Here is a 23,195-nt window from a genome sequence, read left to right as displayed (position 1 = left end):
GTGACTAGTATCCTACATTGCAATTACATATTCATAATATAGTGTTAGTTGTAACTGGCTATGCTCCATATTCACTATTGCCACAATCACAAATACCTCCCCCCCAAATCTCCAACCTTGTCACACTTGTATATCTGTTACAAATCGAACTCCAGAACTTATTTTATTCAGACCTAACTTCGTGAATTGTTACTGTCTAATAAAACTAACTCTAGAATGCGATCTGAAAATGTGTTTGGTGTTTGTGTAGTACTGGACAACGGAAAGATGGGCGGGGGGGGGGGGGGTGGCTGTCACGTTTTGTTTGCAAACTGTATTTATTTATTTTACCTAATAGAGTGTTGATGTGACAGTGCTGTTTTGATCTTACCAATAGAAATTCCTAGCAAGGGTCCAATCATTTATGCTAGCGCACACCTGGATGTGTCTCCATGATGATAAAGTATTTGTAGCCTGCAGATGTAGGTGGAACTAGGCTAAAATTATTGTGGTGTAACAAGCAGCATTTGTCTGGTTTATGGCCAGCTGACTGATGTACCAAGTAATGGGGATTACTGTGTGAAAATAGATACTGCTACAATATGTTCTGATGTACTTGCTGTAATGTCATTGTAACTCTTTTGCTGAAGAAGGCACCCAGAGCATTCTGCTACTAAGAACATATCCAGAGTTATTTTACTGGTTACATTTATATTCTGCCTTTCCCCCAAGAAGCTCTCTTCCTCATTTTTAGTACTTGCTTCTGGTTAACAGAAGGAATGGTAAACTTTATAAAATATTGTGGAAAACAGAAAGACAGAAAGGTTTTTAATATTCTTACAAAAATTGTTATTGTATAACTTCAAGTAATTTTCTACTTACAGAAACTTAAATCAAATCTATCCTGTCATATTTTCTGTGGAGAATTAGTTCAGGGAGCAGGTCTCTGAAGCTGAGAAGGTGTGACTTTCCTGACCCCACCTCATGGAGTTCCCATGACTGAGAGGAGATTTGAATCCTGGTTTGACATAGTTCTAGTCCAGAATCCAAAACACTACACCATGCTGGCATTTCTTGCACAAAAATATATAGAAAGGTAGAGAGGGATGATAAAAAAGTAAAGGTAATGGTTTCCCCTTGACATTAAGTCTAGCCAAGTCCAACTCTGGGTCATCTCTATTTCTAAGCTGAAGAGCCAGCATTGTCCATAAACACCTCATAGGTTATGTGGCTGGAATGACTGCATAGAGCATTGTTACCTTCCTGCCAAAGCAGTACCTATTGATCTACTCACATTTGATTTTTTTTTGAACTGCTAGGTTGGCAGAAGCTGGGGCTAACAATGGGAGTTCGCCCTGGCCCACGGATTCGGACCGCTGACCTTCCGGTCAGCAAATTCTGTGGCTTAGTGGTTTATCCCAACTGCACCACTATGACTCCCTAGAAGGATGATATTAAATGAATATTTTATGGCCAGGGTGGGCAATTACATTCTCCAAGAAGGTTTTTGCCTTCAGCTCATATTTGCCCATGTCAAAACTGAAAAATTCCTGGAGTTGCAGTCCAAGAATATGAGGAGAGGCACTGCCATCTCTCCATCATCACCACTTTACAATTTAAAAGTTGTACAGTTTGGATTCTAAACGCTATTGTTTCCTAAATTTATTTATTCATTTATTTACAGTATTTGTATACCGCTTTTCTCACCTTGAGGGGGACTCAAAGCTTTCCCAGTTATTTGGTGTCAATGACAAGAAAAGCATCATGGTTTCCTTCTGCCCAGTGAACAGCAGAGCAGGTGCCCTGGAAACAGAGCACAAGGTGGTTGGCTGGACAGCTGGGGATTTCCCTGAACCTGCTGTAGCCGGATACATTTGGATGTTTCTCTCCCTGGCATCTGTATCAGTCTAGCAGTAAAACCCAAAATCCTCCCCACTTCCTTTTCCACAGTCAAATTACTGACTCTGGTAGAGTGACAGCTTCCTGAGTAAAACTTAGCAGGGGGCTAGGTGTGTGACTAACCCCTTTTCCCCATTCCTCACCCTCATATATGCAAATACAGGTATTATAAATATTTTAAAAATGTGAATCTCTCTTCTGGATAAGGGAGAGCCGACCTGTATTGTGTTCCTTGTAGTTACTCTGAAGTAATTCTATACTTCTCACAGTTGCATTCACAAATATTTGATCTTTAAGCAATTTCAGGTTGGCCAACATTCATATTATTATCAGGTGTTAAAGTTAAATAAACTGAAGCAGTCATTAGATGAATAGCTTTTAAAAATGACAACCAGGAAACAAAATGGGGAGAGGAAAGAATGTATTCATTTCTCATATATATTTGATTAGTAGAGCTGAGATATGAGTAGTGATGGTGAACCAAGTTAAGAATTCTTCAGTCCTCCTTCTATGACATACTTCATATTCAAATAGTTGTTTGTGAAAAACAGGTTCTTTACCTGTAACTGGTGCTTTTCAAGCAGACCCTGTTCAGCAGAAACTTAGGGCAATGTTTGGAAATTTTCTAGAACTAAGGTGAAGAAGCTGGCACTTCTGTGCAAGCACTCCAAGCGAAAAGGGCTACTCTTTTTCATGTATGTTTTGAGACGGAGGACAAGCACTGTCTCTTCCTACCATTCCTTTTATAATTGCTATAAGAATAACCTGCAGCATGGAAGAAGGAGAGTCATGTGACTGGACAGATGAGAGCTACACCAGTTCCAGGTAAGTAACCTGTTTTCCTCTGTTTTTTCATGAGAGCTGACAGACCTAAAGAGGCTGGTTCATGTCTTCAGTTAAACAGGTTGCTAAGACATTATCAAAGGAAATATCTGTCCATTTCCTCCATTCAAAGGCATAATGTTTTATAAATGTAGATAATCAGACATCTGCTTTGCAAGTTCTAGGAATTAGACCTTTCTGAAGAAAATAAATCACGTGGCTGTTTCTAAAGAGGTTATTTCTTTTTTAAAAAAATCATTAAATAGCGTGGTAATAGATATATTTTTCCCAAATAATTATTAAACATTTACTGGGTAAGTGGGGGAGGGGAGGAAAGATTTGGGGATAATAGACTTGTTATTGGTTAGTCCCATGTTTACAAATATCGAATACAGTGTTTCTCAATCTGGGGATCGGGACCCATGGGAGGGGGGTCATGGGGGTGTCAGAGGGGTTGCCAAAGACCATCAGTAAACACAGTACTTTTGTTGGTCATTGGGGTTCTGTGTAGGAAGTTCAGCCCAATTCTATCGTTGATGGGGTTCAGAACGCTTTTTGATTGTAGGTGAACTATAAATCCCAGCAACCAAATGTCAAGGCCTATTTTCCTCAAACTCCACTAGTGTTTGCATTTGAGCATATTGAGGATTCGTGCCAAGTTTGGTCCAGATCCATCATTGTTTGGATCCATAGTGCTGTCTGGATGTACATGAACTACAACCTCAAAATTCAGGGTCAATGTGCACCAAACCCTTCCAGTATTTTCTTTTGGTCATGGGAGTTTTGGTGCAATGGTTCAATTCCATCATTGGTGTTCACAATGCTCTTTGATTGTAGGTTAAGTATAAATCCCAGCAACTGCAACTCCCAAATGACAAGATCAATACCTCCCCACCCAACCCCAACAGTATTCAAATTTGGGCGTATCGGGTATTTGTGTCAAATTTGGTCCAATGAATGGAATACATCCTGCATATTGGATATTTGCATTACGATTCATAACTGTAGAAAAATGGCACTTATGAAGGAGCAACGAAAATAATTTTATGGTTGGGGGTAACCACAACATGAGGAACTATCTTAAGGGGTCATGGCATTAAGAAGGTTGAGAAACACTGGTCTAATATGTCACAAGGTGAAAACAAAGAGGGTGGGGGTTACTGAGGTATGGGGAATTCTTTTACAAAGTTATTATTCCAACTAAGTCTTAGAAATATTTCAGTGGGAGGCCATCGAGGAGACATGCCTTTCATAGCAAATAAATATTTTACAGGAAAATACTTTTTTATCCAGTTAAAAGTCCAAAGCCTAGATATGGAGCTGTGTTAAGGGAGCTGTGTTAAGACTGCAGTTGCTGTCTTAAACTGGAAATACCAGTTTTAACAGAAATTAGAAAATATTAGGAAGAATGAATATGACTGGATGTGAAAATCTGTCAAGGCAAATTGGCTTTCTTTTTTTATATTCAGACATGTTCTATATCCAGGCAAGGAATCTGAGAGCAAGCAGTGTAGAGTTACCTATCTGGGAAAAAGGGAGACAAAGGTTGTTGGCAGCCATAGGTTCAAGGTATTTCCCTATCAATTGGATAAGAACTAAGGACAAATTCCAAAGAGGTGTTAGAACTATTACAGTGGACTACAGATTGTTGAAAGAAACATTTAACTAATAGGTGAGCAAACAACAGTGTGCTCAAGAAGGTATAATGACAAAAATACAATTCATGCAAAAGCATCATTCACGTTTGTTGAAAGAAAGTGCAAGGAGAGTCAGGTGCTGCTGAAACAAGGGGCCACACTTCATGGTTCAAGCTTGAAGCTATCTATTAATGCTGACCTAAGAAGAAAATCACAGGATCACTTTTCACATTGTGGCCAATCAGTTGCCTGAATAACTAGCAGAAAATGAATACACTAATAGCTTCAAGATTGTGCTGCTGGTAGATAGGATTATGCCTCTGGGACTGGTGGGAAATAACCAACCATTCAAGATCAGTAACAAGTGATAGTCTACTTTCCCTGGAGTCTTAGTAAGCTATAAGATGCAGCAGCTAAAACAGCCAATTGGATTTTGGGCTGAATCAAAAGGAGTATAGTGTCTAGACCAATAGAAGTAAGTAAGCCCTTCTATTCTGCTTTGGTTAGGCCTCACCTGGAATAATGTGTCCAATTCTGGGCACCACAGTTTAAGAGAGATAGTGACAAGCTGAAGGTGTCCAGAGGAAGGTGACTAAAATGATCAAAGGTCCGGAAACCATGCCCTATGAGAAATAGCTTAAAGAGGTGGATATGTTTAGCCTGCAGAAGAGACGATTGAGAGGAGACAAGATAGTCATGTTTAAATATTTGAAAGCATGTCATAAGAAAAGAGGGAGCAGTCTTGTATTCTGCTGCCCTAGAGATTAGGACTTGGAGCAATGGGTTCAAGTTACAGGAAAGGAAATTCCATTTGAACATTGGGAAAAATTTCCTGACCATCAGAACTGTTCAGAAGTGGAACTCTTTGTCTCAGAGTGTGGTGGAGGCTCCTTCCTTGGAGGCTGTTAAACAGAGGCTGGATGGCCCATGTGGTTTCTTCCAACTCTATGATTCTATGATTTTATTTAAACTGGACAACAATTTTTTAAAAATAAACTTACTAGTATTTGAATAGGACATGGGAGCTCCCTTTTGGCTAATGAGATGGTCAAGTTAATTAGGATTATTATTGTTGTGTTCATTCAAGTCTATTATTGTATTCTATTTAATCTCCTTTTAAAACAGTCTAAAGTCATCACCTCATCATACTAAAGCAGATTCCATTGTTTTGGGGTTCCAAATTTCCCACCATTCAACTCCAGATTCCAGTATTATGTGAAAGAAAGAAAAAATCAACCTTCCTAATTTCTCCTTAAATTGCAAAATTGTCCTTATTTGATCCTCTCCCCATCTGAAAATTCTGAAATATTGTAACTCTTTCTTCATAGAGAAGTTGGTCAAGTCTTTTCAGTATTTTCTTTGCACTCGTGTTTTTACAAAGATCAGATTCTCCATATGTTAGGAGGATTGATGTTTTTTTCCTAAGTTGCACCAATGTGTGGGAAAACCAAGAAATAACATATTTTCTGACATTCAGAGCAAATGAGAAAAGATAGAATCATAGAATCATTGAGTTGGAAGAGACCTCGTGTGCCATTCAGTCCAATCTCCAGCCAAGAAGCAGGAAAATCGCACTCAAATATCATATTGAAATTATTAGGATTTCAGATGTCAGTGGAAAATTAGAGGAACAGATCCAAATTTAACAAGAAAAATGTTACTATATAAGAGAATAAAACTATTGGGGTTTGCTCATCACGATACACAGCACTGCTGGTGGTAGATCAGGGCTAGAATGTCACACTAAGGGGGGAAATGCCATTTTGTTAATCATCTAGATTGCAATTTATGGTGTGGATTGCTAGAATGAATAGTGTATTTCAATTGTGGTGCATTTGCTTTTCAAAGAGACGTTTCACTACATCCATAATACATAGGCTATTAAGACTACATAATAATACAGTGACTATTGAGCCTCATACTTGCGTAACAAGATCTGGCCACTGAATAAAAGCTTACAGTTTGAGAAGATTTTCCATCCACATTGGCAACCACTCAATTTCCTATTTATCTTTTATAAGACTCTGTGGGCTTAAAGCATAAGGTCACATTAAAACATTCATGCTTTAAATTGTGAGTACTTCAGTTCACTTAACAAAAATCAAGAGTGTGGTTTTTAAAAAGAGAAATGAAAACCTTCCAATCCTCCACTGATTCTTCTGGCAGCACCGTCCTATCTAAAATTGACAGGCCTAATCTTTGAGAGGTTTCTCATGTCTTGAACAGTACAGAAAGACTGTAGTGCAGGGATTCATCTCTGTACAAGACAAAATATAAGACCCAGAGCCTTATCACATGAGTTTCCCCTCCTGCTACAAATGTGCTGTCTATAAAATGGTATTCAAGCAAGATTGCTTTTTTTCTACCACACTCTCAGAACCATTGTGGGATTGATAGTCTGTTTGCACTAGAGCCATACCACGCACAGTATTTTGAACTGCCCACTGACTATTTTCCCCAAGACATTATCCCTGCCCCTTTTTAGTGTTTGGCACACAAATGTACACAGATTGCCCACCCCGATATTAGACACCATTGTGGTGGTGCTACAATGCCACCATAGAGTTATAACACTAGTCTTCCTCCAAACATTCACCCAACTCCAGCAGAGTGAGGGCTAACCAGGTCACACAGCCTGCCAACTCCATACCCCAGTTGCGAGAGCTTCCCCCAAACCTTAGAGCAGTGGTTCTCAACCTTCCTAATGGCGCGACCCCTTAATGCAGTTCCTCACGTTGTGCCAACCCCCAACCATAACATTACTTTTATTGCTATTACAGAACTGTAATTTTGCTACTGTTATGAATCGTAATGTAAATATCTGAAATGCAGGATGTATTTCATTCGCTGGACCAAATTTGGCACAAATACCCGATATGCCCAAATTTGGTGGTTTGGGAGGAGTTGATTTTGTCATCTGGGAGTTGTAGTGGCTGGGATTTATAGTTCACCTACAATTAAAGAGCATTCTGAACTGCACTAATGATGGAATTGAACCAAAGTTGGCACACAGAACTCCCACGACCAACAGAAAATACTGGAAGGTGTTTGGTGGGCATTGACCCTGAGTTTGGGAGTTGTAGTTCACCTACACCCAGAGAGCACTGTGGACTGAAACAATAATGGATTTGGAACAAACTTGGCATGAGTATTCAATATGCCCAAATGTGAACAGTGGTGGAGTTTGGGGAAAATAAACCTTGACATTTGGGAGTTGTAGTTGCTGGGATTTATACTTTACCTACAATCAAAGAGTGTTCTGAACCCCACCAACGATAGAATTGGGCCAAACTTCCCACACAGAACCCCCATGACCAACAGAAAATACTGTTTTCTGATGGTCTTTGGAAACCCCTCTGACACCCCCTTACAACCCTCAGAGGAAAGGGTTGACTTTGAGGGTGAGCATCATCCTCTGAGACCCACCACTGTTCATATCATTATTTCACCTAATGTTTTCCCACCCAAGGCATGCCCATTAGTCTGCCCTTGCCCATCTAAAATTGGATTAAATGCAGAATTGAACATTTGCAATGGCAATAATTCCGCAACTTAGAATCATAGAGTTGGAAGAGACCACATGGGCCATCCAGTCCAACCCCCTGCCAAGAAGCAGGAAAATCGCGTTCAAAGCACCCCCAACAGATGGCCATCCAGCCTCCGTTTAAAAGCCTCCAAAGAAGGAGCCTTCACCACACTCCAGGGCAGAGAGTTCCACTTCTGAATGGCTCTCACAGTCAGGAAGTTCTTCCTAATGGTCAGGTGGAATCTCCTTTCCTGTAGTTTGAAGCCATTGTTCCGCGTCCTGGTCTCCAGGACAGCAGAAAACAAGCTTGCTCCCTCCTCCCTATGACTTCCCCTCACATATTTATACATGGCTATCATGCCTCCTCTCAGTCTTCTCTTCTGTGGGCTAAACATAAGTAGGAAAAATTTTAATTCAGGGATTTTTTCCAGCTAGAAAAAAATACTTTTAAAGCCATCTCCCATGTGACAACTGAATAGTAACAACATCATGCATTAAGCCATCACCAAAAACACTATTACCCTTTTTCTTTTTTTTTGTCGCTCCTGTTGTGAGAGAATTGGCCATCTGCAAGGACGTTGCCCAAGGATGATAAAACATCAAAAATCATCCAGGCGTCCCCTGGGCAACATCCTTGCAGATGGCCAATTCTCTCACAACAGGAGCGGTTGCTCCTGACACGACAAAAAAAAAAAAATGATTACCCTGATGCAGTTCTGCTTTGCATGTCTTGTGTGAGAAGGCCCCCAGAAAGAGCAAGTCATGCGGGTGAACTAAAAGTGTCCATTTTACTTTTGGAACAAAAAACAGAATTAACAACTTGGGCTACGTAATCTCTTCAAAGAACCAGTGCTATTCTAGATTTTGGTAAAGCAAAAACAACTCATTTAACTGCATTTATTTAACTGCATTTATTTCCTTTCTTTCCAAACAGACTGTTGGGTTTTAAGAAAAGACCAATGTACACTGCCAGTCATACAGTATATTTTTTCACCATTTCCTGGTTGTGGTAGTACAGTTGTATCCATATTTTTCACAGAGGTACAGGCATTTTCACAAAATGCCTGTAAATATGCTGTCCATGATATTTTTCTTCCTTGAAAGAAGAAAAAAGATGTATGGAAACACGATCTATGCGACTTCATTATATCTATGTGCATACATTACTGAGATAAAATAAACTAGCGTAATCTCTTTTATTGGACTAAGACCAGGCAGCTGAACACACTTTTAAGTTTCAAAGTTCTTTGTGGGGCAAAAGGATAAGGAAGGATTAAACAACAGTAGACAGGTCCTGAACTTGCTAAAGACTCTTTAATGCAACTGTGCTCAATTTGTTGACTTGAGATCTTGAGGCACCCAAATTGGAGCCAGCAAACATAACAAAGATAGTTTCCCAACATGGTGAGGAGGAGGTGTGCAGCAGTCCCAGACAGAAGGCGTTTTGGAACATTCAGATAATTAAAAAGACGAGACTGAGAAGGGTATTCTATAAATCCCCAAACAATTTTCCAAGCTATGAAATAGAACAATTTCTCTATCCTGTAGAGCAGTGTTTCTCAACCTGGGGGTCACGAGGTGAGTTTCAGAGGGGTCATAGAATCATAGAATCAAAGAGTTGGAAGAGACCTCATGGGTCATCCAGTCCAACCCCCTGCCAAGAAGCAGGAATATTGCATTCAAATCACCCCTGACAGATGGCCATCCAGCCTCTGTTTAAAAGCTTCCAAAGAAGGAGCCTCCACCACACTCTGGGGCAGAGAGTTCCACTGCTGAATGGCTCTCACAGTCAGGAAGTTCTTCCTCATGTTCAGGTGGAATCTCCTCTCTTGTAGTTTGAAGCCATTGTTCCGTGTCCTAGTCTCCAAGGAAGCAGAAAACAAGCTTGCTCCCTCCTCCCTGTGGCTTCCTCTTACATAGGTCATCAGAAAACACATATTTCTGATGGTCTTGTGAACCCATTTGGAAGAGAAGGCTGAAGATTTCTCTGCCTATCCTTGTCTTCCTTTTTGGAAACAGACAGCGAATCCAAAAGCCCTCCTCCTGCTATGATTGTAGGTGAACTATAAATCCCAGCAACTACAACTCCCAAAAGTCAAGGTCTACTTTCCCCAAACTCCACCAGTGTTCACATTTGGGCATATTGAGTATTTGTGCCAAGTTTGGTCCAGATCCTTCATTGTTTGAGTCCACAGTAGAACTACAGGTGAACTACAACTCAAGGTATTTTCTGTTGGTCATGAGAGTTCTGTGTACCAAGTTTAGTTCAATTCCATAGTTGGTGGAGTTCAGAATGCTCTTTAATTTTAGGTGAACTATAAATCTTAGCAACTACAACTCTGAAATGACAAAATCAACCCCCCTCAACTACACCAGTATTCAAATGTGGGTGTATGGGATATTACATTACGATTCACAACAGTAGCAAAATTACAATTATGAATTAGCAATGAAAATAATTTTATGTTTGGAGGTCACCACAACATGGGGAATTGTATTAAGGAGTCACGGCATTAGGAAGGTTAAGAACTACTGTTATAGAGTAAAACAAAATGCAGTATCCTGAAAAAGGAAGACATTTCAGAGATTACATGTGCAAAGTAGCATATACAGTATATTAAATATATATCAAGTATATAAGAATAATTTTGTGAAAGAGAATTGGTATCTAGTGTCTTCTGTTAGTGGGCCAGTGAATTAGCTCCAAGTTTCACTTCAGACTTTAAAGGAGCTAAGTATATGCATGAGTTTACTTAGCATGTCTCCTGCAGAATTCTGGGGCTTGTAGTTTAGTGAGACCCAGAATCTCTCTGGCTGAGCATTTTAAAAGCCCCTTCTCTAAACTACAAACCCCAGAATTCTGCAAGAGGCAGCCACAAGATTTCAGATGGAATGCATACCCTTTGCCTACAGTTTCAACTCTATTGTGACACTGCTCCCAGTTTGAGAATGCTACCAAGTACCTTGAATAGTTTTCTTAATGTCTGGAGTAAAGCTTGGAGTGAATTTACCAGCTTCCTCTTTTTAAAAAATATAATGCATTTAGATGAGGAAGGATATACTGTCCAATGGAAGTGTGGGATATCACTAACTTTATTAGAAACCACATACTAGAAAAACAAGCCATGGAAAACTGCATGTTATGATATATGACCAATTTCATGTTGCAGTTTCTTCAGCAAAGTTAGGTTAATATTTTAAGCAAAAGAAGCTCTGTGTCGTTTTTCAAAAGTAACAATGCATTAGCTTGCTGGTTGGATTCTTGGTGTTAGTTTCTTTAATGATTTTATGGTGTTTTCGCTGTTAGATTTAAGGGTTTTTCTACTGTTGCACTGTAAACTATCAGGAGTGTCCTTGAATTAGACAGTGGGGTACTAGATTTTAGAAATAATTAGATGAACTCATTTTGAAAAATATATATAATTATAATTTGAGTCATTTTTTTCAAATGAGAGCTATAATGCCACTTAAACTGGTGTAGGTGAGTATGCATTAGAGAGAGTAGCTACAAATATATCTGTTTTAGCTTGCTCCAGTTCTTTGTTAAACTCATGCATATATTAACAAGTTTTAGTAAATTCACTTGATCAGCACAGGGAAGGGAATGAGTTGTCCCCATGTTGCTGCCACCATTCTTTGCAGCCATGGAGCTCCCCAGAAGAATCCGGCAGTTGTGGTTGCATGTACTGAGGTTGGAACATGATGTTCAAACAGCCAGCAAGAAAGAGAGGATTGCTCTATCCCTCCCTTTCTGGCTACACAGGTGCACTGTTATGGCCTCAGCAGATGCAACCACAACATCCAAGCACTCACAGGCACTCTTGGCCAATGGGGGCAATGGCAGTGACAGGGATCACAAGGGGATGGCCCAATGGGGACGGTACAATCTTGGCCTAGCTGAACCATTTGGACAATAATGCAGTGCTGCAGAGGACTTGGCCCATTTCATTTGGTCACCATCACAGTCAATCCAGGACCAAACCCAAGCATAACACCTTGAACTGATCCCAGATTATGTGGTTAGTGTGGATGAGGCCAGTATTTGTGCACACTTGCATATTAGAACAGCATGTACACAGAAAATTTTGTTTTCTGTTTTAAAAAGTATAAAGTTAGCAGAGAATAAGTCCTCATCTACAAATTGGAAAAAATTGTGAACATTGCTTCTCGATCCCTTTGAGAATGAATTTAGTCAAGAATTACAGCCCACGTTTGCTTAATATCAACAGACCACTCACACTAACCTTCCTTCTTTTCACCTTTCCCATTCATTCCCACATAAAACATTGAGCAGACCTTTTGTTTTAAGTAACCAGGAGACAATACTTGAGGAGGCCAACATCCTGTATGAATAATTGAAACTGTGTAACAAGCCACCTCCTTGAAGTCTTATAAGGAGTCAGGATCATGGTCAGTTCCTGTAGAACTGTCTTCCTTCTCCCTCTGCCAAAACCCCACTCCTTTTCCTCTCTGGTTAATTTGTAATTATTAACACTTCACCAGACCTCATCTGATCTTGGAAGCTAAGCAGGGTGAGCCATAGACAGTCCTTGGATGGGAGACCATGAGTGAATACTAGGTGCTGTAGGCTGTATTTCAGAAGAAGTTAGTGGCAAAATGTCAAAAGTATTTCTCACCTAAGAAAACCCTGTAAAATTCATGAGGTTGCCATATGTCAACAGGTGCCTCAAAGGCACATAATACACACAAAAGCTACTATGATCACTTTCTTGAACCCGAAAGGGTGTGTGAAACCTAATACTTACCAGTTAAAAAAAAACATTGAGTTAGTGTTAGAATATGTGTTCCTGTGCTTGAGTAATAATTTCCTCTCTGATGAGAAGCTTGTTCAACAGGTTTCATTTGTGTGTGTGTGTGTGTGTGTGTGTGTGTCCTTTCCTCCTGCCTAGTTTGTGGGTTGAGAAGAAGGATGTGTCTTCCCTGGGTTTCCCCCTCCCTTTGCCTTACTTGTTTCATCAGAGTAAAAGGCCAGGCAACAGCACCACCGGTTCAAACTCGCTCAGGTTAGTTTGTGGGAGAGCAGAGCAAAGAGGAGAGAGCTGTTTTCCATTTGGATTCTGAAGTTGCAAAGCAGTGTACTCTGACAAGCAAGAGGGAGGAGGGAAAGGCAGGAAAAGCTTGGAGTGAGTCGTGTTCAAACATTGCTGGGACTAGTGGGAGGGGAAGAAAGGAGTCGGCAAGCTAGACAGACAGGAGTGCTTCCAATGGTGCTAATGACTGATCTACAGCATGATGGGGAAGAACTGAAGCCTGTCAGGGTGACCAGCAGAAAAGAAAAACCTGCCTTAATCCTGTAAGTATCCTGCCTAGCAATATATGGCGTACAAGAGCTCTCTGCTCATCTGTTGTCACAGAAAGGCTTTGTAACTGAGAAAACTTCCTGAAAAGTTTGTCAGTGACTCTGCTGCTTGACTGCCATGAAAATCATATTCTGTCTTTGTAAGAACAGTATAAACCAAAGTGGTAGAGCTCTGATGCTCATGAAGAGGAGTATGTTGCTTGATTTAATGCATGACTCAGGTCATCAATATAAGGTGTTTTTTTTTTCATTTACAGTCCCATCTGACTATTTGTGTAATTCAAATGGTTGAAGATAAAGGTGTGCTTGTTTATGAGAGAATGGTTTTGTAATCTGTCAATATAATAAAATTGGTGACAGTTCCTGTGGAAAAGGTGCAATACCATGGATGGTGTGATGGGTGGTGTGATCAGTCATGCTGAAAGGTGTAATTGTCTGCCTGCGTTTCTAATGGGATGTGCGTAATGCTGCTCTTATGCAAACTTTTGGTTCAATCTCATTCTCACAGGTGTGTACATAAATCAGTAATTGACACTCAATAGTTCTGCACTGAGTGTTTGGACCAGCTCTGTTAATGTTGCATATGCAGTGATGCCAATTGTTGAAGAAAAGCTGACTGGTTCTTGATTTTTTTATCTCTTTCACACCTGCAAGTTTAAGTTAGTATTGCAGCTGATAAATGAATAAGCACTAATGTCTTCTTTGTTAATCTATTGTCTACAGATGTCTATATAAATCAACAAGTTAGAACAGACTCCTTAGTAGATCTCATTGTGGCATTTGATCAAGCTACAACAAGCTATATGGCTATTTTTAAGCTTTATGATGGATTTACAATCATTTGATAACTTTGTCTTTTTTTTGGTAAGTTCCAATATTGAAAATAGTTCCCACCTCTCTACCCTGATTTTGAGCAGCCCAATCTTATGCCTAATTAGAATTGTGAGAGGTACTAAAAAGCATGCTGCTAAAACAGTGTTTCTCAACCTGGGGGTCACAAGAGGGTGCCAGAGAAGTCGTCGAAGACCATCAGGAAACACAGTATTTCCTATTGGTCATGGGAGTTCTGTGTGGGAAGTTTGGCCCAATATATTGTCAGCAGGGTTCAGAATGTTCTTTGATTTTAGGTGAACCATAAATCCCAGGAGCTACAAATCCCAAATGTTGAGGTCTATTTCCCATTGTTGGTGAAGTTTAAAATGCTCTTTGATTGTAAGTTAACTATAAATGACAGCAACTACAACTCCCAAATAACAAAACCAATTCCCCCCTCCCAATCCCACCAGTATTCAAATTTGGGCATGTCGGGTATTTGTGCCAAATTTGGTCCAGTGAATGAAAATACATCCTGCATGTCAGATATTTACATTACAATTCATAAGAGTAGCATAATTACAGTTATGAAGTAGCAATGAAAATAATTTTATGGTTGGGGGTCATCACAACATGAAGAATTGTATTAAGGGGCCGCGGCATTAGGAAGGTTGAGAACCACTGTGCTAAAGTTTGTACCTGCTATATCACATCCAATGAAAGCAAAGTAGAACAGGCCTGGACATTTGGACTCCCTAAAAAGGGGGATAGTTACTTTGCAATAGTTCAAGGTGACAAAAGGTTCTGGAAGCTCAATTACTCAAAAGATCAACCTTGTGATGCTACTTAATTTCAACTAGCTTGAAGATACAAGGAAGGGAGAGGGGGAAATATCTTGGATTGGCAATTGAATGTGTTTGAGCATCCATTCTTCAAAATATTTTGTAATAAGCATTAGGGTGAGGGGGGTATTTAAAGTTTCTAATATCACCCCTGACACCTCCTAAACTTTAATCAAATCATGTTCCCCAATTCTAAAAAATGATAGCTAAGAATTTCTCAAACTATGATAGAACTAGCTCACCACTTAGTTTCCCATACTTCAAGCACTGAACACAGAAGCTGGAGTAAATAAAGCAAGGAAGACCACAAACCACAAACATTGAACGAATCCAAAAGAGTGAGCGAGAGAAGGTATGGGATAAAAGAGATGAATCAAATCATAATTTTAGAAAAGCAAGGGAGTGTCATAAGCAAGGGGTACTAGGGTTTAAACCAGGATAGAAATTGTACAATCATCCAGGTATTTTTGGACTATAGCTGCTAGCAATCCTATCTAAAATAGACTGAGAATATTTTGAGATATGGATGTTGAACCTGACAGCAGATATGGTGTTCATAGAGGCAGTCATACTTGTCACTTTCTACAATTTTCTCTTTTCTTTCATCAAATTCAGGGATATGCCTGAATGATAGTGCCAGCAAAAGAGTCAGAATATTCATAGCATACTGGTCGGCCTGTCAGCTGCTTTCCCTACTCACTCTTGTCATCCTTGCCTTCCTCTCTAGATAAAATCTGTCACGCAGAAAGCTTTCACTTCTCTGCAAAAGGCCCTAAAGAGTATAAATGCATAACATATTTGGCTTAGGCAAGTCACCATATAAAAGTCTGTCACTTGAAGGTCAATTTCACTCTGTGAATGTGGAGGACTAAATAGTATCCCTTAAATTTAGTCATTTGTCCTGCTGTTGTGATGTAACTTATGGTCAATTAAGTTCAGTTGCCACCTCTGTATCCAGTCCAGATGAAGTTATAGCCTGAGGTAGAGAGAGGCAAGCTTTTAAACTCTAAAGTACAACAAATCATGCTTTTTGCTCTGGAGATCACTAGTTTCATTCCAAGGGTCATTTGAAGTGGCAGGTGTTTGCTTGCTCACAATATTCCTCTTTTTTTTCCTGGCAGGTTGTGCAGTAAACCACATACACAACTAAACTTTTATATCATCATGGAAGTATGCTCAGACACAAACACACACCTTTTGATCATGTTGTTAATGACCTAAATGTGGTTTGATCAGCTGGTGGTTCATTCCAGGTCAACTGGTACTTCAGGTGAACTTACCCTGGATTTTAGACTGAACTTTACAGAAGTAACTCAAGGATAAATCCTACTCCTAAAGTAGATAAGCATGTTGTTCAACTCCTTCAAGGTTTGTTCTAAACCTTTGTCTCACCACTTCAATAGGAATAACTAGCAACCAGGCATTTTGTCAGGGAATTGGGCTGGATGGCCTTGTGGTCTCTTCCAACTCTATGATTCTATTATTCTACAATTATGTTTGGTGACGCTCAGCTTGACACTTTGTTAAAGAAACTGAGAAACATTTGCCACGATGCAGGGGGTATACTGGATAAATGGTACCTAATAGGATATACTCAAGATAAAAACCATCAATATTCAGTCTGTAATTCTTTATATACTTTGTTGCCATTAGATGTTGTCAACTAACGGAGTCTTGTGGAGTCAAAGTGGGAATCATTCTATGAATGAGAGGAATTCAGTCATGAGTTACTTGAATGATTCAATCAATCTGTAGTGCTATCTCCCTCTTTTCCTACTGCCTTCCACCTTATCAAACTTAGGCCATTTCCATACAGCTGAATAAAATCCCACATTATCTGCTTTGAACTGGAATATACGGCAGATAACCCAGATCAAAGCAGAGATTGTGGGATTTTCTGCCTTTATTTTCTGGGTTATATGGCAGTGTGGAAGGACCCCAAATAACCTTTTCTAATGAGTTACATTTTCCCACGATATGTCCAAACTGTGGCAGACTCAGTTTAGTAAACTTTGTTTCTACTGAAAGTTCAGGCCTGACTTACTCTAAGATCCATTTATTTTTCTTTTTAGTAGTCTGTGGTATCCACAGAACTCTCCCCCAGTGCCACGTTCTGTTTCAGTGGAGGGGTCTTGAAGGCAGTATTGCCTTAAAGGATGCCTGTTTAAAAGGTGTGCTGGTATCCTTGAAATGGGAGAACCCATTGCCTGCCCATATGGTGGGAATTAAGTGGATAAGAGTTCGAAGCTGGAGGAGGTGATCTTGGTGTGATGGAAGTGAGTGCATTTTTTGCCTTCTTTAAAGACAGAACCACATAAAACTGCACTCCCCCCCCCCCCCCACTTTCCCTCATTTTGTCCAACTCAATATGATGGAGTCCTATCATCAGGATCTTATTTAGTTCCCACATAGCTGACGTTCGAAATATGAGGCCCCATCTACACTGCCATATAATGTAATTTGAAAGTCATTATATGGTCAGCATAAACTTATATAATGCAGATTAAACTGCACTGAGCTGGATTATATGAGTCTACACTGCCATATAATCCAGTTCAATGCAGTTGACCTGCATTCTGAAACTCTGTTATATGGTAGTATAAATGGGGTCTGTGTCTTCTTCTGTTTCTCCATATTGTGTCCTGACTGTGGCCTCTTGTGCTGAGCACATTATCAGGACAATCAGATTTTGTGGCACACATATTTCTTGTAAAGCAAACCATATTTTTGAGATCTACACAGTCAAAGACTTTAATTTATAAAGCACAGCTGGATTACTTTTTGAATTTTGAGGGGCAGACTGTTATGCCTAGAGACTCATTCTTTTCTGAACTCAGCTTGTACATCTGTGTATCTTGTTCCATATATGATAAAATTCTTTATTATAGAGTCTTGAGAATCGCAGTGCTTGCATGGGAGATCAATGAAATAATTGAATTAGTGTATTTCTGGTGTCTCCTTTCTTGGGAACTTTCTGTGGTAAGTTATTTTGTTTTCTGCATTTGTTCACAATCTTTTTGTTAGAATTTGAATAGATTCCATCTTTATAGTTTGAAATAGTTCTGGAGATATGCCATCTGTCCCTGATTATTTATTTTTCCCAGGTGGTTTGACAGGGTTTTCCATATGGTTATAAGCCACAGTGAATTCAATATATTTTGAGTAGACATACACAGTAAATGACATTTTAAATTCTCTCTTTAGCATAGTGTAACTAACAATTTATGCTTTTAGTCAGAAATATTTATAAGCAGTATGATGGGCTAAAATATATTTAAGAGCATCCTTCCCTATATCAAGGCTCACCATGGCATGAGTACAACATGTGTCAACTATAGCATGCGCCTGCTCAGTTGTAGTGTTCTAGTTATAAATACTTTAATAAAATTGAAAGAGTAATAATGTGCTCTAAACCAATGGCAAGCAATGCATGACCAGATGTTATCAATCTACTATATCCATTAGGTGTAGCCTGCATTGCCAATCCTGAGGGTTTAATACAGTTGTAGTCAATGGACATTTACACAACTATTCATTCTCAAAGTGTGATGTAATTGACAGGTTCTGCTTGCTTATATTTATCCTATGAATTTTAGGAGGGTATATGCCAAAATTAGGATCATGTTTGTGTGGAGGGCCACATTATCTTAGGGATAGTCATTGTTGGCCACTGCAGAAGGACTGAAAAAAGCAATGTCAAGTCATTCCATTCTCTCTCTCTTTCTCTCCCCCTTTCTTCTTTCTCACACACATTTTTTTCTAACATTCATCTGCCCTTTTTCCCCTGGCCAGTATATAATCAGAAAATGTACAGATCATACTTTGTCAAAGGTCTGAAATGATTCTGTGCTGAAAGCTTGCAAATCAGACCAGGAGATAAACGGGCACAGATATACGGGTTGAAATGGTTTCTGTCTCATTTCTCGGGCCTTTATCAAACAGCCTCAAACATTTTGGTCATTGAAGACAATTGACAAGATGACAGCTTTCCCTCACACATCCCTTCTTCAATCCATGTAAAAAGCTCATGACACTAGCAATTAAATCTTATTTCAACAGCAGTGTCAAAACTACATTTTACTGCATCTGTGTGCAGGAGGGTGATTTAAGTGCCACAGAGCAAGCCACTTGGGGATGGCATCATTTGATGCCATCACTTCAATCCTGCCACTTGTGATGGGTACCCACTTTGCCTAATGATAGGGTTTACTCTGTAATTTCATGACATAAAGATATTTAGCTGACAATGCACTTCCTGGTGTAGAAATGACATTACAGGAAAACTTCACTAGATAAGTTTCTACATACTATGTATCAGTTAAACAACAGGGAGAGAAGCTGGCCAGTGGCCACTTTCAGATCAAAAGCCCTCTGAAATCTCTCTGTCTTGGAATAGCATTCAAATACTATTCACTGTATGTAAATCACATGCCAGATATCAAAGTCACAGATAACATGCAAGAAAAGTCACAGGCCACAGTTGTTTTATACTGTAAAATTGAGTAATGTTAAGTCTGTGAATTTTCTTTTTAATGTACAGTCCTTTCTTGTAGACTGTCCAAGGCACTGATGCAGTTTATAAATAAAAGGAAACTCTCACTGTTCATCCTATTATGTACATCAGGAGTGCTCAAACTTTCTCAGCTTCAGAACCCTTTTTGAAGAAAAAGTTTCTCGTGGAGCCCCAATAAATGCCACCGGCAGATGGCCAGTGGCAGGTGGATGGAGAGTGTTTATGTGAACTAACTGAAAAAAATGAACAAATTCCTATTCACACTGCACATATCCTATTTGTAGTGCAAAAAAGGAAAGAAAAATTATGATATTTAAAACTAAAATATTTACAATTTTAACCAACATAAATTTAATATTTCAGTGGAAGACCCCAAGGGTCATCCAGTCCAACCCCCTTCTGCCAGGCAGGAATGCACAATCAAAACAACCCAACAGATGACCATCCAGCCTTTGGAAGAAGAGGAGGAGAAGGAGGAGGAGGAGGAGGAGGAGAGGGAAGCACGGAGCCCCTGACTGTGCATTGTGGTGCCCCAAGAGCTCCCCAGAGCACAGTTTGAGAACTACGGATGTACATAATGCAATTAATTTGTGTAGACCTCTATAAAACAGACATCCTCAAACTTTTTAAGGAGAGGGCCAGTTCAGCAAAAAATTAAAGCACAATACAATATTTAAAATGAAGAACAATTTTAACCAGTATAAACTTACCCATATTTCAATGGGAAGTGTAGGCCTGCTTTTGGCTGATGGTATAGTCAAGTTAATTGGGATTGTTGTTGTTGTGCGCCTTCAAGTTGTTTTAAACTTAGGATGACCGTAAGTCTAAAGTTTAAGGCCCCTTAGCTTGGAGACCCCTGCTATAGCATAAGCACAACAAAGAGAGACCAGTCCCATGCCCCTAAGCAAAAATTAAAAAAAAAACAGAAAAAGGGGGAAGTGGACGAGAGAGATACGGGTAATTGTCAAACAAAAACAAAACGGGAAGCAACAGAAGTTTGCGTATATGCCTTCAAATCACCTGTCAACTTATTGTGACCCTATGAATTTTATAAGATTTAAGAAATGATTTTGCCAGTTCCTTCCGCTGAACTATAGCCTACAGCACCTGGTATTCACTGGCAGTCTTCCATCCAAGTACTTCCAAAATCAGATGAAATCTGGTATCGTTATGGTGTTGAGGTCGTAGAAACAGTAGAAGCAAAAATAAATTTCTCTTTTACATATTGTCATAAATCTCATAGGTTTTCATTTCTTTTGTACATAATTTTAAGGACAACTAAAAATATTCTTTCTCTCTCTCCCTAAACTGTACTCACAACTGAAACTTTTCAAACAGAAAGGTTCTGCTAATTAGCCTCTGTTATAAATCCTGCTAATTTGCTAATCAGGCTCGATTCTTGTCATGTGAACAGAACTAATCAACTCTGCCAAAATACACAAGCAGGCCTGCAATCCCATTTAGAAAGTCAAACAACAGCAGATGGAAACTCAGCTCATGCAAAAAGTTACGATATTTTAGCCTTTTTTTAAGAAAGTAGGTGAAGAAAACTGATATGATGACAGGGGTCAAAAATGGTGAAAGATGTGGAGAAAGTGAACAGGAAGAAGTTCTTCTTTTGATCCTATTATACTTAAATCAAGGATCATCTAAGGCCTTTAGTGGGATGTCCACATTGTTCATAATTAAATGAAAGTGTTTGCTATCATGAGATGTAAAGCAGCTATATTCATTGGCCTGGATAGTTGTTGAAAGCGGTGAAACATGGAAAGTCACAAATGCTGAAGATGATATGATTAGAATACTAATCCTATCGATCAGAGAAATACTCTTGTGCTCATTCCCAGTTTGTAACCTTCCCATAGGCATTTGATTAGTCTGGGTAAGAACAGAATACTGAAGGAACTAGGCCTTTTACAGCTCCTCCTATCCTAATCAACACAATTCCTCCTATAAATTCTTTAAAAAGGTATAGCTCCCATTCTGTTAAATCAATATCGAGGTGATTTAATCAGTATCTATAATAAGAAGGACAGGGTACAAATGCACAAAATAATAATAATAATAATAATAATAATAATAATAATAATAGTAATAATAATATACAGTGGCAAACTAAGATGAGATACCTTATATAAAATGGGGAAAACAATAGTTTTATTTTTTGGACTATTTAAAAAAATATTTTCAAGATGGTGGAATCCTTGAATGCAGAATCTGTGGATACAGAGAGTAGACTGTACAAAATATACAACATGTTGCATTTTCTTTGGTGGTCCATGGTTGCCTGCATTTATTCACTTGTATCTGCTGCTCTTGCTGGAATCATATTTATTGCAGTAGAATTTCTTGAGAGCCCAATTCATAGGAACAGGTTGTTAGTGAGAGTTGACTATGGATATCATTTGCTTATATTTTCAGAAGGTTGGAACAGCACACATTATATGGCTGAGCAGATGGGGTCCCATTGGCAATTTATTCACAGGCACAGTTTTAAATTTTTAAAGCGGAACTTCCTTGTGTTGGTAGTTTTTGCATTTTATATAATTTGCACTTTCTGCCTGGTATGTGTTCAAACAGAACCCAGTTTTCCCATTCAGAATTTACCATTGATTTCTAAGGCTCCCATTTTAATCCTCCAAGTTTCTAGTCTGTGGCTTGAAAGCAGAGTCTAAGAACATTCCAGCAATGACTACTATGAATTCAATAGTTCAAGGAAGTTAATTATAGTGTTCTTCATGGCTACTTATATTCCCTTTCTCTTGAAAAACATGCTCCCCAGAACCTAATGCTTATCTGTGTGTTTCTTTTCATACTAGTCATCGCTAGTCCTTCAGAAACTTGAAGCATAGTTACACTATGCAGATATAAATGTTTAATGTCATTTAATCTAGCATGACTTCATTCTACAGAAGCCTTGGTGAGATAATTCGACTTTTCTGCTGTGTACTATCTCTACTCGAATCTCACTCAAAGACTGCTTTCCTTTCTCTTCTTCTCAGTAGAGTTTTCGTTATACACATGTGTAGGTCCTCTGTGTAGATCATGCCATTTTGCTTTGAGAATTCATCTGTTTCCAAGAGTCTTAATTACTGAAGTTAATCCAATTTTCCCTGTGGTTGACTTTGCCACAAGGCAAAGTCAGTTTGTCTGCCTGTGTACAATTGCACATTTCATTCGAACAGATTGCCTGCTAACTTGACCCATGGAAATTCCTGGAACCATCATTTTTTGTTGTTCTAAACTGCTGTTGGAGCCTCTTAAACTGAAGAGCATGGAAACCCTGCATTGTTAAGCTACAATCATGAAATTATTTACAGCAATCTTAATGGAACTTAATTTGAAGTAAACATCTACAGTATTGTGAAATTAGTTTAATTTATACTTTCTAGTGATTTAAATGGAATTATAAGATATTCCAGTTGTCTAATGGCAATGTGTCTATAATTATGTTAATATGATGCACACCTAATGAGCATCTGGCCACTTAATTTCCAAAACTATACATCTGAAATTGCAGTGTGTTTAATTCTGCTTATTTCATCCATTTGTCCCTTTAGTAGAGAAAAGGGGCATGTTAAATCTTGTGTGTTTTCAGTGAATCAGTTTCTCTACTGTCCTGATTGGATAATCCATTCGGTTCCATTTGAGATGGACATATACTGTGCATACTCGAGTATAAGCAGATCCAAATATAAGCTGAGGCACCTAATTTTACCACAAAAAAACTGGGAAAACCTTTTGGCTTGAGTATAACCTAGGGTGGGAAATGCAGCAGCTACTGGTAAATTTCAAAATAAAAATAGATACCAACAAAATTACATTAATCGAGGTTTACAGCTTC

General features: G+C 39.0%; 1 protein-coding gene across 2 annotated transcripts in view; it reads left to right on the top strand.

The window, feature by feature from the left end:
• Window positions 1-23,195, top strand: part of GRAMD2B (GRAM domain containing 2B) — a 49,497-nt gene that overhangs the window by 4,153 nt on the left and 22,149 nt on the right. Inside the window, exon 1 of one of the 2 annotated variants that reach the window (XM_060761986.2) lies at window positions 12,827-13,177. The exons of the other annotated variant lie outside the window; for it this stretch is intronic. Within the exon in view, the coding sequence (XP_060617969.1) occupies window positions 13,089-13,177 (89 nt within the window). The 5' untranslated portion in view covers window positions 12,827-13,088. Of the gene's footprint in view, window positions 1-12,826; window positions 13,178-23,195 lie in introns of those variants that run through there. 2 annotated transcript variants of the gene reach the window in all.

This window comes from Anolis sagrei, chromosome 2 (assembly GCF_037176765.1).
Source record: "Anolis sagrei isolate rAnoSag1 chromosome 2, rAnoSag1.mat, whole genome shotgun sequence".
Taxonomy (NCBI): domain Eukaryota; kingdom Metazoa; phylum Chordata; class Lepidosauria; order Squamata; family Dactyloidae; genus Anolis; species Anolis sagrei.
This window is presented reverse-complemented; position numbering and strand designations above follow the sequence as displayed.